A 15,935-nucleotide genomic window follows, 5' to 3' on the forward strand; every position below is an offset into this window, starting at 1 on the left:
TATAAGACCATGAAATTGAAAAGCATTTGAAATGAACTCTGAAAAAGGTTGAAAGTTGGCATGGTATCATCATTTCACCCACATAGCATGTGCAACAAAGTAGAGAGGGTTACGGCAAAAACTGGATGCACTTCGTGTACAAAACGGACAATCTCTTTCGAAGTATCAGGGTTTCATACGGAAACTGGTCTGTTACAAAGGGATTTCATTTTTTTTGAACTTATTTTAACTCCATAGTTTTTCTGTGTTCAAAATGCACCATTCAAAGCCACATCACCAATTCTCAACCCTTTCTGACTTCATTTGTTATTTTTCATGCATTTACTGATTATTTTGAGCTATAAGACCATGAAATTGAAAAGCATTTGAAATGAATTCTGAAAGGTTGAAAGTTTGCATGGTATCATCATTGCACCCACATAGCATGTGCAACAAAGTAGAGAGGGTTACGGCAAAAACTGGATGCACTTCGTGTACAAAACGGACAATCTCTTTCGAAGTATCAGGGTTCCATACGCAAACTCATCTGTTACAAAGGGATTTCATTTTTTTTGAACTTATTTGAACTCCGTAGTTTTTCTGTGTTTAAAATGCACCATTCAAAGCCACATCATCAATTTTCAACCCTCTCATGAATAGATAAGTGACCAAATTAATAGAAGTTCATCATCACATTAAAACCAAAGTACATACATAGTTCTCACTGAACAACATATAGCTCTCCAGAGCATCTAATTAAACCATACATTGAAATTATGTAAAACATTTCAATGCAACAACAAATGCGATCATAATCGCAACCAAGGTAACAACTGATCCAACTGCATAATGATACCAAGCCTCGGTATGAATGGCATATTTTCTAATCTTTTTAATCTTCAACCGCATTGCATCCATCTTGATCTTGTGATCATCTACGACATCTGCAACATGCAACTCCAATATCATCTTCTCCTCCTCAATTTTTCTTATTTTTTCCTTCAAGTAATTGTTTTCTTCTTCAACTAAATTTAACCTCTTGACAATAGGGTCGGTTGGAATTTCCGGTTCTACAACCTCCTAGATAAATAAAATCTATGTCACGTTGGTCGGCATAATTGTCATAAACAATAAATGAACCAAATAGTTTTCAAAAGATAATATATACCACATCTGAATCATAGACAGGACGAGGGCCGACGGGGGCGGATACCAAAACCAACACACTATGTAATAACAAGGAATAATAAAAGTAAGAAAATTAGACAAGTACCTATCTGAAGTAAGAATTTTTTTCTTTCAGAAAGAAGATAAGAACAAGAGGCTCACCACGGTGGTGCCGGCGACGAGATCGGTGCGGGCGATCGACGGCGGTGAAGACGGGGACGGGTCGTGACGGACCGCTAAACCTAGACAAATCTCGGGGAAAATGGAGCTCGGAGGTCGAGTTTCGAGAGGAGAAAGATTAACTAGTGTGGCTCGGACATTTCATCGAACACCTCATGTGCATAGGAGGTGAGCTAGAGCACCCAAATGCCCTCCCCTCACCGGCTAGAAAAAACAGAGCATTGTGGAGTGCTCTGCCGCGGCCATGGGTATATATAGGCAATTTATTTGTCCCGGTTCGTGGCATGAACCGGGACTAAATCCCCCGCTTCTACACCGGTTCAAGGCATGAACCGGTACCAATGGTTGTGGGCCAGGAGCGAGGACCATTGGTCCCGGTTCGTGCCTAGAACCGGGACAAATGGGTCCAGACGAACCCGGACCAATGCCCACGAGGCCCTGGCCGGCCCCCTGGGCTCATGAACCGGGTCTAATCCCCTCCCATGGGTCCCGGTTCATGAAGAACCTAGACTAATGGGCTGGCCAGGACCGAACAATAGCCCTGTTTTCTACTAGTGATTTTAGGCCGGTTTCGAGGTCAGCGTCCATGTCGACATGCTCTTGCTTGACGATGACAGTGGCGTCGTCTCCTTCTTCGGCCCGACCAGGCGAATATTGTCAGGCGAAGGAGGGGAAGGTTGGCGGCGACCCTCATTCATGATGAGGCTGCCGCCACGGCTGCATCGGCGCTCCGGCGTTGATACGTCTCCAATGTATCGATAATTTTTTATTGTTCCATGCTATTATATTATCTATTTTGGATGCTTTATATGCATTAATATGCCTTTTTATATTATTTTTGAGACAAACCTACTAATGTAAAGCCCAGTGCTAGTTCCTGTTTTTTCCCTATTTTTGAGTTTCGCAGAAAAGGAATACCAAACAGAGTCCAAACGGAATGAAACCTTCGCAATGATTTTTCTTGGACCAAAAGACTTGTAGATGAAGTCGGAGGAGCCACGAGGCGGCCACAAGGACGGAGGGTGCGCCTAGGGGGGTATGGCATGCCCTCCACCCTTGTGGGTCCCTCATGAACCTCCTGGCCTAATTCTTTAACCTATATATTCCCATATATCCCCAAACCAACCGAGGCATCCACGAAAACACTTTTCCGCTGCCGCAACCTTCTGTACCCGTGAGATCCCATCTAGGGGCCTTTCTCGACATCCTGCCGGAGGGGGATTCGATCACAGAGGGCTTCTACATCAACACCATTGCCCTTCCAATGAAGCGTGAGTAGTTTACCACATACCTACGGGTCCATAGCTAGTAGCTAGATGGTTTCTTCTCTCTCTTTGATTCTCAATACCATGTTCTCCTCGATGTTCTTGGAGGTCTATTCGATGTAATACTTTTTTGCGGTGTGTTTGCCGAGATCCGATGAATTGTGGATTATTATCAGCTTATCTATGAATATTATTTGAATCTTCTCTGAATTCTTATATGCATGATCCGATGAATTGTTTGGTCAACTAGATTGGTTTTTCTTGCAATAGGAGAAGTGCTTAGCTTTGGGTTTAATCTGGTGGTGTCCTTTCCCAGTGACAGTAGGGGCAACAAGGCACACATTGTATTGTTGCCATCGAGGATAAAAAGATGGGATTTTCATCATATTCCTTGAGTTAATTCCTCTACATCATGTCATCTTACTCAATGTGTTACTCCATTCTTTATGAACTTAATACTCTAGATGCATGCTGGATAGCGGTCGATGTGTGGAGTAATAGTAGTAGATGCAGAATTATTTCGGTTTGCTTGACGGACGTGATGCCTATATTCATGATCACTTCCTTAGATATCGTCATAACTTTGCGCTTTTCTATCAATTGCTGGGCAGTAATTTCTTCACCCACCATATTATTTGCTATCTTGAGAGAAGCCTCTAGTGAAACCTATGGTCCCCGGGTCTATTTTTCATTATATAAGTTTCTGATCTACAATCTTAGTTTCTTATCTACTATTCATGCAATCTTTTACTTTTCGAAAATACCAAAAATACCAAAAATATTTACTTTATCGTTTATCTATCTCTATCATATCTCACTTTTGCAAGTAACCGTGAAGGGATTGACAACCCCTTTATCGCCTTGGGTGCAAGTTTGTTTGATTGTTTGTGCAGGTATTCAGTGATTTGTGCGTTGTTTCCTACTGGATTGATAACTTGGTTTTCAAACTGAGGGAAATACTTATCTCTACTTTGCTGCATCACTCTTTCCTCTTCAAGGAAAAAACTAACGCAAGCTCAAGAAGTAGCAGGCGTCTCCTGGGGCTCGGCCTTGACGGCGGCGAGCGGCGTCATTGTGCCGAACGAGTGGGAGCTGAAGGAAGAGGAGGACATCCCCGCCACGAGCTGCCGCTCTGGCACGAGAAAGATGTCGCCGGGTACTCCAACGACGGCGAGTTGTGGCCCTCGATGTGCTCGAGGATGGCGTAGAGCGTGTACCCAGGGACGCCCCACCACTTACGGCGGCCGTCGGAGTTGTGGCGCTACCTTGGCGCCGGAGCGCCGTTCGTGGACGCGAGCTGGTAGGTGTGGCGGTGCTAGAAGTACGCCGTCCATAAAGTGTGGTTGTCGGGGCGCCGTACTTCGACTGCTGTCGCACTTCCTCCGTCAGCGCCGCCCGGATCCATGCGATCTAGCACCGGGGTCGGGGTCACGGGGACGCCTCCGGCACCGAGTCTCCACGAACCCGGCATGCGCATGTCGGGCGGCCCCGGGTAGTTTGCCTCGTAGATGGCGGAGACTGAAGTCGTTGGCCGCCGCTCCATCGCCGGGGAACCTCTCGGCCATCTGTGAAGTAGGAGAGAGGGCAAAACAAGTGCACCGAGGGAAAGAAGGGGGTTGCGGCAAGAGAGATGGCTGTGGAGGCGAGTGTGCGGCCAGCGGCGACGAAGGGCGGTGTTTATAGCTGCGAGGGGGCGACAGCATTGTGGACGCGTGGCAGGAAGGGGCGGGACGCACGGCGGCTTATCCTCACTGCGCCACCCGTGTTAAATTGAAGGCTGACCGACGGTAGCCTTGGCATTGATTCGCGCGGGAGCCAAGGTGATGAGATGAGGACGACGATGTAGTCGCTGACTTGGTGGGCCCACGGGGTGCGAATCCGATGCGGGAAGTTTTTGGCGTGTTTTTTCTTCCCCCGGCGCCCCCGGGAGGCCTCCAGCTTGCTGGGTTTGGCCTGGGTCCGCCGGCGTCAATTTCGGCCCTAACAGACGTTATTTGTGCTCCTGGGCGCGACTGGACTTTTTTGTGGAACCGCGATAAAAAAGCGGCCTGGGGGGCTGTTGGTGGGGGGGAGAGTGGAGATGCTCTTATGCGCACACCATTCGATCAGGTCGGACCGGCCGATTGAATAGTTTTTGCGGGAACTTCTCCTAGGTTTGTGAAGTTCTAGAAGCTTACTAGGCCTTTTTTTTAATTTTTTGGACTGGTTGTTTGGTTTTATTTCATTCTTCTTTTCTTTTCTTTTCTATATTCTTTTTTATTTTCATATTTTTGTTCCTTTTTCGCTCCTTTCCTTTTCTTTTTCTTTTTTATGTGCGTGAGCTTTTTTGAAATTGATCCTTTCTTCTAATTTGTGAACCTTTTCCAAATTCATGAATTTTTTTAAATGCATGAATATATTTAAATTGTGATTTTCTTATAAAATATTTTTTTTCACAATTCATGTAGTATTTTCAAATTAGTCATTTTTTAAAAAAATTAGTGAACATTTTTCAAATCCACGAAGTAAATCTATGAACTAGTTTCAAATCCGTGATTTTTTTACAATTTTTTTTAAATAGATGATCTTTTTGGAAAATCATAAATTTTTAAAGATTCCGCAAAGTTGTTTTGTAAATTCGTGATTATTTTTTAAGAATAACCAACTTTTTACAATTTCATTATTTTTCTGAATTCGTGTAAACAATTGCTCCAATGGCCGCTCCAAAATAACATAACTGCAAGGCAGCCACTTCAACAATTTCTTGCCCACATTTTACACAGGACAAAAAAAATTATGAACAAGAACATTTAAAACCAACGTTCAAAATATCATCTGATTCACCGATTTATCATCTAGTTTATTGCTTATCAATGGGTGACCGCTAAGTTCATACCTTACCTTTTCTATTTATCATTTGAGCCAATTTATCACTCCGACAAGCAATTAATCAGGAATCTAGGGATTAATTGGGCTTGTCCCTTGTGTTTAGAAACCCAAAAAGGGTCTCGCCTTCAGTAGACTGTCGCACATTACACTTCATCCCCCATTCCATATATAGGCCATGCATTGCAGTGTTGTCCCATTTTTTTTTCATTACTCATTGTTTGACATGTAATATGTAGTTATATATTGATATAGTGTTGTCATATTGAAATGCTTACAACACACTGATGGTTATTTCCATTTTTACCTTATTAGTGCTCGGAACATAGGAATTACAAGCAAAACCGGACCGATTGGTACTCGACGGATAAAATTTATTATTAGTATTTTAAAAAGTAGATACGACGGAGACGTATCTGATATCCCCCGTGTGACATGAGTCAGAATCCCTCTAGAGGGATCCGAATATCCGTCTGCGCAGACTTAGTTCCATAGAAAGGGTTCGAGCAGGCCCATGATCGAGCCCAGGTGCCTCAGACAGCCACTCAAAATTCGATGACGGGCCCACATTCGGGCCGCGAGATGCCCTCGCCAGAAGAGATTGAAAAATGGGTATCACCGAGTCTTCTTCCTAGCTGCTCAATGTTTGTCCCTCCGCAGGCATGAACAAACTGAGTCCGCCGAGGTCTCTTGCTCGAACCTCAGATCCCTTGATCTGTCGGACGTCTTGCCGGAAGAAATCACACAACAACTCTCCAGCGAGACCTCAACCGACTCGGGGGCTACTGTCGAGTTTATAAATGCGGGGTAGGCCCAAGTATACGAATGGCCCATCGGAGGCCCATGATCGTATAATATATGGTCCAAAAGGCAACGGGCCAAGGGGCTTCATCATCAGCCCGTCGGAGACAAGGTGGCCCAAATACGCATTAAGCCCCAACAGTCGGACTCCGGCTCAACTGACTGTCGAGTACCAGCACTCGGACAAAGATGAAGGGAGCTGTCGGCTAGACCATTAGTCAGTGGTCGGCTAAACCATCTCTTGGCCACGATGTCTTGATGACGGTCGTTACCCAACGGCAGTATAACCCAGTTAAATACGGCACTTACCAGTAGTAAATATCATGGAACAGTCCGACACACCCGAGATCATGAATAGCATTAATACAAACACTTTATGTACCCCTACCTGGCACGCTCTATATAAGCTAGAGGGAAGCCCCAGGCTGAACGTTGAAGTTCCACACTTTGTACCTTACACTTAAGAGCTAAGAGCACGACAGAGTAGGGTATTAGCTCCACCGCAGAGGGCCTCAACCTGTATAAATCCTTGAGCGTACTCTCAACCATGTCGTTCACTAGATACCATTGCATCCACATTCCTACCCCCTAGTATTGTCAGGATTATATCCACGACAGACATAATAGCTTCTACAACAACTAAATTGATTTCATTAGATGCATCACAAGATATGTATTCATAATGTAATTTATTTGTCTTTTAAAAAATGTAACTTATTTGGTTTTATAGATGGTGAAGCACTTTTCTACAAACGGAATGTGGAATGAAGTGGAAAAATCGATGTTTTTTTAGTACGATGGATCCTTTTTAGTACAAGGAAATTACAACAAACGCGGGGCAACCTATTGTAACTCTTACATTGTGGGGATATCCACAAATACTCTAAAACTTTACATTACGCGCACCCATGCATCTGCAAGGAAGAGTGTATACTTATAAACTTAGAATCAATAAAAGAAGCTTCGATAAATTACACGGTACTGCTGGGTTGGTATTGTCATTCATCCGATCCGCCTTTTGAGGATCTTGGCCCACAACCCATTCTTCATCTTGAGCACAACTGATGGCTTTGGCTCTACAACGTACCCTCCCACCATCTCAAAATCGAAGTTCCACACCATGGCGGCAACGACACTCTTCATCTGCACTACCGAGATGTTCTTGCCCAAGCACGATCTCGGCCCGGCATTGAATGCTAGGAACTTGTAGGACGGTACGTACACAAGCTTGCCATCCTCTTTGACCCACCTTTCTGGGCGGTACTCCCTACAATCCTTGCCCCACACACCTTCCATCCTGCCCATTGAGTAGAGTGAAATCAGGATGGTTTCACCCCTTTGCACCTTGTGACCGCTCGGCAGTACGTCATCGGTCATCACCATCTTGCGCTCAATGGGGCCCGGTGGGTACAGCCTCATGGATTCGAACAATGCCGCGTGCAGGTAGACGAGCGGTTCGGTCTCCTCTGGCTCAAAGGTTACCATGGTGGTCGAGTTGTTTGCTTTGTGCATGGCAATGGGAGCTAGTTCTCTTCTAATGCTCGACACGATGTGCGGGTGTTTGATGAGGTTGTAGAAGAGCCAGGTGAGGGTCGTGCCGACCGTGTCACGTCCAGCAAACATGTAATTGATCAGGGTGGCGTACATGAAGCCATTAGGTTTTCCTTGGTCGTCAATATACTCCGGGTCATGGATGTAGGAAGAAACTATTTCGACATTACTGTTCTCTTGCTCTTCATCCATGTGGACCGATCCATCTCCCCTTTTCTCCATCATCTCTGTAACAAACCGGCACAGCTCCAATTGCGCCGCGGCGAGCTTCCGCTCTGGGCCAATTTTTAGACGCTTCATCAACTTCCAGCAAGATACCGGCACCATGTTCCGGAAGAAGCCTACATCCATGACAGCTTCCATGGCGTCAGGCACAATTACAGGTGGCATATCGGCGGTCAGAAGGCCAGGGTCGACCCCGAAGACCGACATGGCCGTCATGTCGAATGTGAACCTGGTAAACAGGTCCTGCATATCAAACGGGGTTAGGCTGTCCATGCGCGCCAAGAAGGGGAGGAGGCCTTTCTCCAACTTATCGCGGCAGCAGCGGGCCATGTAAGCCAGCAGCTGTGGGCTTGATATGAGGTGCTGCACTCTGCCACGCTGGCGGCGCCATGACTCGCCGTCCGCGTTGAAGAAGCTGTTCCCCATGGCGTCGAAGATGGCAGCGAACTCCTCGCCCTTGGGATAGTTTGTGAAGTTGGAGACGAAGATGTGGCGGACATTGGCTGGGTCGCAGGTGATGAAGAAGTGCATGGCAGGCCCACGAAACACAAAACTACTGCCGGAAGCGGCGAGGAAGGCGGTGGTGTAGTCATGGAAGTGATGGAGGTTGGCGACAACGGAAGGGAGCATGCCAACCAGGGGCCATTCCGTTGGAAGGTTTGGTACAGTCTTTGGACTCCTCAACTTGATGAAGCAGAAGAGCAAGGAGAGAAGCAAGACAAGAAAGGAGACGAGGAGGTGGTGTGGCTCTGGCGACCAGAAAGGTGCCATTGTTTTTCTTGCTACTCAATGATAAATGCTCCAGAATTACGTACAATTTATAGATTCTTGACGTGCATCTCTAGTGCATATTTGTGCATGCAATATAATACCTGTTGCAGGAAGGCCTTATAGATTATTAATGAAGGTCGTCGGAAGGAACATGACGCTGAGAAGCTTCCGGCCGGGGGCCGGGATCACTAACTGCCGTCATGTCCGGTGTGTACGTGCTTCATGGGCGTGTATATCGACCATTCAGCCAACTCTCAACGCCCAGCTCCCTAACCGTACCGTGCCAGCATTAACTTATGGACAGGCTGCACCTCCGGGAAATATCTAGTACTCCCATTCTTGGGGTGCTCCCCATGCTCCAACTTCAAATAAATCAATTTTAAATATTTCAAAAAATTCTAGAAAAAATATGCATGTTTACAAGGAATGTGACTACAACTCCTAAAAATTTTAGGTCGAAACTCTAAATGCACATTGAGAAACAAAAATGTGAAATCTAGCATGAATAGTGTCATAAAAAGACAAAAGCAACATTTGACACCACTAGTAGAAAACAGGGCCTTGGTTCGGGCCTGGCCAGCCCATTAGTCCCGGTTCTTCACGAACCGGGACTCATGGGGGGCATTAGACCCGGTTCATGAGCCCAGGGGCCGGCCGGGGTCTCGTGGGATTGGTTCCGGTTCGTCTGGATCCATTTGTCCCGGTTCTAGGCACGAACCGGAACCAATGGGCCGCGCTCCTGGCCCACAACCATTGATACCGGTTCATGCCTTGAACCGGTATAGAAGGGTGAATTTAGTCCTGATTCCTGCCATGAACCGGGACAAATAATTTGCCTATATACACCCATCGCCGCGGCAGAGCACTCCACAGTGCTCTGTTTTTTCTGGCCGGCGAGGGGAGGGCATTTGAGTGCTCTAGCTCACCTCCTATGCACATGAGGTGTTTGATGAAATGCCCGAGCAACACTAGTTAAGCTTTCTCCTCATGAAGCTCGACCTCGGAGCTCCATTTTTTTCGAGATTTGTCTAGATTTAGCGGTCCGTCACGCCCCGTCCCTGTTTTCACCGCCGTTGATCGCCCGCGCCAATCTCGTCGCCGGCACCACCGTGGTGAGCCTCTTGTTCTTATCTTCTTTCTGATTTTCTTACTTTAGATAGATACTTGTCTGATTTTCTTACTTTATATAGATACTTGTCTGATTTTCTTACTTTTGACACACATAATTATATATAATGCACGCAGATGAACCGGCAATAGATGTACGGCGACGGACACACCTTCGAGTATATTAAGGGCGTGCATAATTGTCTCGAAGTGGCTGAGGCAAACAAGCAGAATAGTTTTATGTGTTGTCCATGCCCTAAATGTGAGAATACGAAGTCTTACTTTGACCGGAAAATCCTTCACACCCACCTGCTTTGCAAGGGTTTCATGCCACACTATAATGTTTGGATGAGGCACGGAGAAATAGGGGTTATGATGGAAGACGGCGAAGAACAAGAGGACGATGACAACTATGTGCCCCCTGAATACGGTGATGCTGCAACGGGGGGAGCTGCTGAAGATCAAGGGGAACCAGACGATGTGCCCGATGATGCTGCAACGGGGGAAGCTGATGAAGATCAAGAAGAACCAGACGATGTGCCCGATGTTGATGATCTCCACCGGGTCATTGTCGATTCAAGGACGCAATGCGAAAGTCAAAGGAGAAGCTGAATTCGATCGCATGTTAGAGGATCACAAAAAAGGATTGTACTCCAATTGCGAAGATGGCAACACAAAGCTGGGTACCGTACTGGAATTGCTGCAGTGGAAGGAAGAGAATGTTGTGCCTGACAAAGGATTTGAGAAGCTACTGAAAATATTGAAGAAGAAGCTTCCAAAGGATAACGAATTGCCCGACAGTACGTACGCAACAAAGAAGGTCGTATGCCCTCTAGGATTGGAGGTGCAGAAGATACATGCATTCCCTAATGACAGCATCCTCTACCGCGGTGCATACCAGGATTTGAACGCATGCCTGGTATGTGGTGCATTGCAGCATAAGATCAGACGAGATGAACCTGGTGATGTTGACGGCGAGCTCCGCAGGAAGAGGGTTCCTGCGAAGGTGATGTGGTATGCTCCTATAATACCATGGTTGAAACGACTATTCAGAAACAAAGAGAATGCCAAGTTGATGCGATGGCACAGTGAGGACCGTAAGAAAGACGGGAAGTTGAGAGCACCCGCTGACGGGTCGCAGTGGAGAAAAATCGAGAGAGAGTACTGGGCTGAGTTTGCACGTGACCCAAGGAAAGTATGGTTTGGTTTAAGCGCGGATGGCATTAATCCTTTCGAGGAGCAGAGCAGCAATCACAACACCTGGCCCGTGACTCTATGTATGTATAACCTTCCTCCTTGGATGTGCATGAAGCGGAAGTTCATTATGATGCCAGTTCTCATCCAAGGCCCTAAGCAACCCAGCAACGACATTGATGTGTACCTAAGGCCATTAGTTGAAGAACTTTTACAGCTGTGGAATGGAAACGGTGTACGTGCGTGGGATGAGCACATACAAGAGGAATTTAACCTGCACGCGTTGCTGTTTGTAACCATCAATGATTGGCCCGCTCTCAGTAACCTTTCAGGACAGACAAACAAGGGATACCACGCATGCACGCACTGTTTAGCTGACACGGAAAGTATATACCTGTACAAATGCAGGAAGAATGTGTACCTGGGCCATCGTCGATTTCTTCCGACTAACCATCAATGTCGAAAGAAAGGCAAGCATTTCAAAGGCGAGGCAAATCACCGGAAGAAGCTCGCCATGCGTACCGGTGATCACATACTTGCTATGGTCAATGATTTACACATAATCTTTGGAAAGGGTCCTGGCGGTCTAGCTATTCCGAGTGACGCTGAGGGACACGCACCCATGTGGAAGAAGAAATCTATATTTTGGGACCTACCCTACTGGAAAGACCTAGAGGTCCGCTCTTCGATCGACGTGATGCACGTGACGAAGAACCTTTGCGTGAACCTGCTAGGCTTCTTGGGCGTGTATGGGAAGACAAAAGATACAACTGAGGCACGGGAGGACCTGCAACATTTGCACGAAAAAGACGGCATTCCTCCAAGGCAGTATGAAGGTCCTGCTAGCTACGCTCTTAACAAAGAAGAAAAGGAAGTTTTCTTTGAATGCCTGCTTAGTATGAAGGTCCCGACTGGCTTCTCGTCGAATATAAAGGGAATAATAAATATGCCAGAGAAAAAGTTCCATAACCTAATGTCTCACTGCCACGTGATTATGACGCAACTGCTTCCGGTTGCATTGAGGGGGCTTCTACTGAAAAACGTCCGATTAGCCATTGTGAAGCTATGTGCATTCCTCAATGCAATCTCTCAGAAGGTGATCGATCCCGAAATCATACCAAGGCTATGGAGTGATGTGGTGCAATGTCTTGTCAGTTTCGAGCTGGTGTTCCCACCATCCTTCTTCAATATCATGACGCACGTCCTAGTTCATCTAGTTGACGAGATTGTCATTCTGGGCCTCGTATTTCAACACAATATGTACCCCTTTGAGAGGTTCATGGGAGTCCTAAAGAAATATGTCCGTAATCGCGCTAGGCCAGAAGGAAGCATCTCCATGGGCCATCAAACAAAGGATGTCATTGGGTTTTGTGTTGACTTCATTCCTGGCCTTAAGAAGATAGGTCTCCCTGAATCACGGTATGAGAGGAGACTGACTGGAAAAGGCACGCTTGGAGGGGACTCAATAATATATAGGGACGGATATTCTTGCTCTCAAGCACACTACACAGTTCTACAGAACTCTACCTTGGTGACACCGTATGTCGATGAACACAAGAACAGTCTGCGCTCCGAACACCCGGAGCAGTGCGTTGACTGGATTACATGTGAACACATCAGGACTTTCAGCAGTTGGTTGGAAACACGTCTCAGAGGTGACAACACTGTTTGTGATGAGCTGTACTCGTTGTCCAGGGACCATCTTCGACTGTATTGACTTACAAAGGATACGAGATAAATGCGAATACATTTTACACGATCGCCCAAGATCAAAAGAGCACCAACCAACACAGCGGTGTCCGCTTTGATTAGCAACCGAGAGGGGAAATGACACATATTATGGTTACATAGCGGACATACGAGAACTTGACTACGGAGTAGATTTTAAGGTCCCTTTGTTTAAATGCAAATGGGTCAATCTGTCAGGAGGTGGGGTACAGGTAGACCCACAGTACGGAATGACAACAATGGATCTGAAAAATCTTGGGTACACTGATGAACCGCTCGTCCTAGCCAATGATGTGACACAAGTTATCTATGTGAAGGACATGTCTACCAAACCGAGAAAAAGAAAAGATAAGGAAGCGAATACATCATACGATGAGCCAAAGCGCCACATAGTTCTTTCAGGAAAAAGGGACATCTTGGGAGTGGAGGGCAACCAGACATGTCCGAAGATTATGAAAAGTTTCATGAAATTCCTCCCTTCAAAGTCAAGGCTGACCCAACCATCCTGATAAATGATGAAGATTATCCATGGTTACGGTGCAATAAGGAAAGGACACAAGCGAAGAAAAAGTGAGGACTTTCTCCACAACTATTATGATGATACCATGCCAACTTTCAACATTTTCGTAGTTCATTTGAAATGCCTGTTGTAACAGACAAGTTTCCGTATGAAATCCTGATACTTTGAAAGAGATTGTCCGTTTTGTACATGAAGTGCATCCAGTTTTTGCCGTAACCCTGTCAACTTTCTTGCACATGCTATGTGGATGAAATGATGATACCATGCCAACTTCCAACCTTTTCAGAGTTCATTTGAAATGCTTTTCAATTTCAGGGGCTTATAGCTCAAAATAGTCACTAAATGCATGAAAAATAACAAATGAAGTCAGAAAGGGTTGAAAATTGATGATGTGGCTTTGAATGGTGAATTTTGAACACACAAAAAGTCAGGAGTTCAAATAAGTTTTAAAAAATGAAATCCCTTTGTAACAGACGAGTTTCCGTATGAAATCCTGATATTTCGAAAGAGATTGTCCGTTTTGTACATGAAGTGCATCTAATTTTTGTCGTAACCCTCTCAACTTTCTTGCACATGCTATGTGGATGAAATGATGATACCATGCCAACTTTCAACCTTTTCAGAGTTCATTTGAACTGCTTTTCAATTTCAGGGTCTTATAACTCAAAATAATCAGTAGATGCATGAAAAATAACAAATGAAGTCAGAAAGGGTTAAAAATTGATGATGTGCCTTTGAATTGTGTAGTTTGAACACACAAAAATTCAGGAGTTCAAATAAGTTAAAAAAATGAAATACCTTTGTAACAGACGAGTTTCCGTATGCAATCCTGATACTTCGAAAGAGATTGTCCATTTTGTATACGAAGTGCATCCAGTTTTTGCCGTAACCCTCTCAACTTTCTTGCAGATGCTATATGGATGAAATGATGATACCATGCCAACTTTCAACCTTTTCAGAGTTCATTTGAACTGCTTTTCAATTTCAGGGTCTTATAGCTCAAAATAATCAGTAAATGCATGAAAAATAACAAAAATGAAGTCAAAAAGGTTTAAAAATTGATGATGTGGCTTTGAATGGTGCATTTTGAACACACAAAAAGTTAGGAGTTCAAATAATTTTTAAAAAATGAAATCCCTTTGTAACAGACGAGTTTCCGTATGAAATCCTGATACTTCGAAAGAGATTGTCCGTTTTGTACACGAAGTGCATCTAATTTTTGCCGTAACCCTCTCAAATTTCTTGCACATGCTATGTGGATGAAATGATGATACCATGCCAACTTTCAACCTTTTCAGAGTTCATTTGAACTGCTTTTCAATTTCAGGGTCTTATAGCTCAAAATAATCAGTAAATGCATGAAAAATAACAAAAATGAAGTCAGAAAGGGTTGAAAATTGATGATGTGGATTTGAATGGTGCATTTTGAACACACAAAAAGTTAGGAGTTCAAATAATTTTTTAAAAATGAAATCCCTTTGTAACAGACGAGTTTCCGTATGAAATCCTGGTACTTCGAAAGAGATTGTCCGTTTTGTACACGAAGTGCGTCCCGTTTTTGTCGTAACCCCCTCAACTTTCTTGCACATGCTATGTGGATGAAATGATGATACCATGCCAACTTCCAACCTTTTCAGAGTTCATTTGAAATGCTTTTCAATTTCAGGGTCTTATAGCTCAAAATAATCAGTAAATGAATGAAAAATAACAAATGATGTCACAAAGGGATGAAAATTGATGATGTAAGTAGAAACCAAATAAAATAACAAACTTTAATAAAATATATAAGTAGAAACAAAATAAAATAAACTTTAATAACATAAATAAAATTTATGGACCTAAAATTACCAAAGTATTTTCTGTTCAAAACATTATAAGCAAAAAGAATTTTCCTGAAATAAATAAAATAGCAATAGTAAGTATTTTGTTGTAAGTAGAAACAAAATAAAATAAATAAAGAAAAAAAGAAAATAAAAAAACTCGGAAAAAATTAGAAAAAATGCCACCTACTAGGCCATCACGGCCTGAATACGACTAGAAACCCATCCATGGACCAGGATTCAGGCCAGCAGAAGGCCCAGCAGGCCCACAGACATAGCAGTGCGAGATTAGGCCCAGAGGCCTGCAGTTGAGAGGAGCTCAATGGAGCTGGCGGTGCAGGGCTTATAAACCGGTCCTGCCGCTCATCGGCTAGCGAGGTGGGACTAAACATCCCACCGCACCGCGGCTTTGGCAGCAGGATATTGGTCCCGGTTGGTGCCACGAACCGGGACCAATTCACACCTTGGTCCCGGTTCGTGGCACCAACCGGTACCAATTCCCCCCCTTTAGTCCTGGTTGGTGCCACCAACCGGGACCAAAGACCTCTGCTTCCCGCCCTTTGGGCTACTGAAAAGAGACATTTGGTCCCGGTTGGTGTCACCAACCGAGACTAAAGGGCAGCATTGGTCCTGGTTGGTGCCATGAACCGGGACCAATGCTTCGACTATATAAGAAACACTTTTGAAAATTTCAGTTTTCATTGCCAGTTGCCCCCCGCCCGACGATGCCGCCAGGATGCCCCGCCGCCATCACCGTCGCCC

At 45.0% G+C, this 15,935-nt stretch overlaps 1 protein-coding gene across 1 annotated transcript; it reads right to left on the reverse strand.

Moving 5' to 3' along the window:
• Positions 1-7,027: 7,027 nt before the first annotated feature.
• LOC123083585 (noroxomaritidine synthase 2) lies at positions 7,028-8,830 on the reverse strand. Its single transcript, XM_044505587.1, has one exon. It carries the CDS (start codon positions 8,802-8,804, stop codon positions 7,260-7,262), a length of 1,545 nt encoding a protein of 514 aa, XP_044361522.1. The 5' UTR covers positions 8,805-8,830; the 3' UTR covers positions 7,028-7,259.
• Between the last annotated feature and the right edge of the window lie 7,105 nt (positions 8,831-15,935).

The sequence above is a fragment of the Triticum aestivum genome, chromosome 4A, assembly GCF_018294505.1.
Source record: "Triticum aestivum cultivar Chinese Spring chromosome 4A, IWGSC CS RefSeq v2.1, whole genome shotgun sequence".
Classification (NCBI taxonomy): domain Eukaryota; kingdom Viridiplantae; phylum Streptophyta; class Magnoliopsida; order Poales; family Poaceae; genus Triticum; species Triticum aestivum.

Coding starts and splice junctions, on each gene's coding strand:
- LOC123083585 (XM_044505587.1), bottom strand. CDS start 8,804: ATGGCACCTTTCTGGTCGCCAGAGCCACACCACCTCCTCGTCTCCTTT.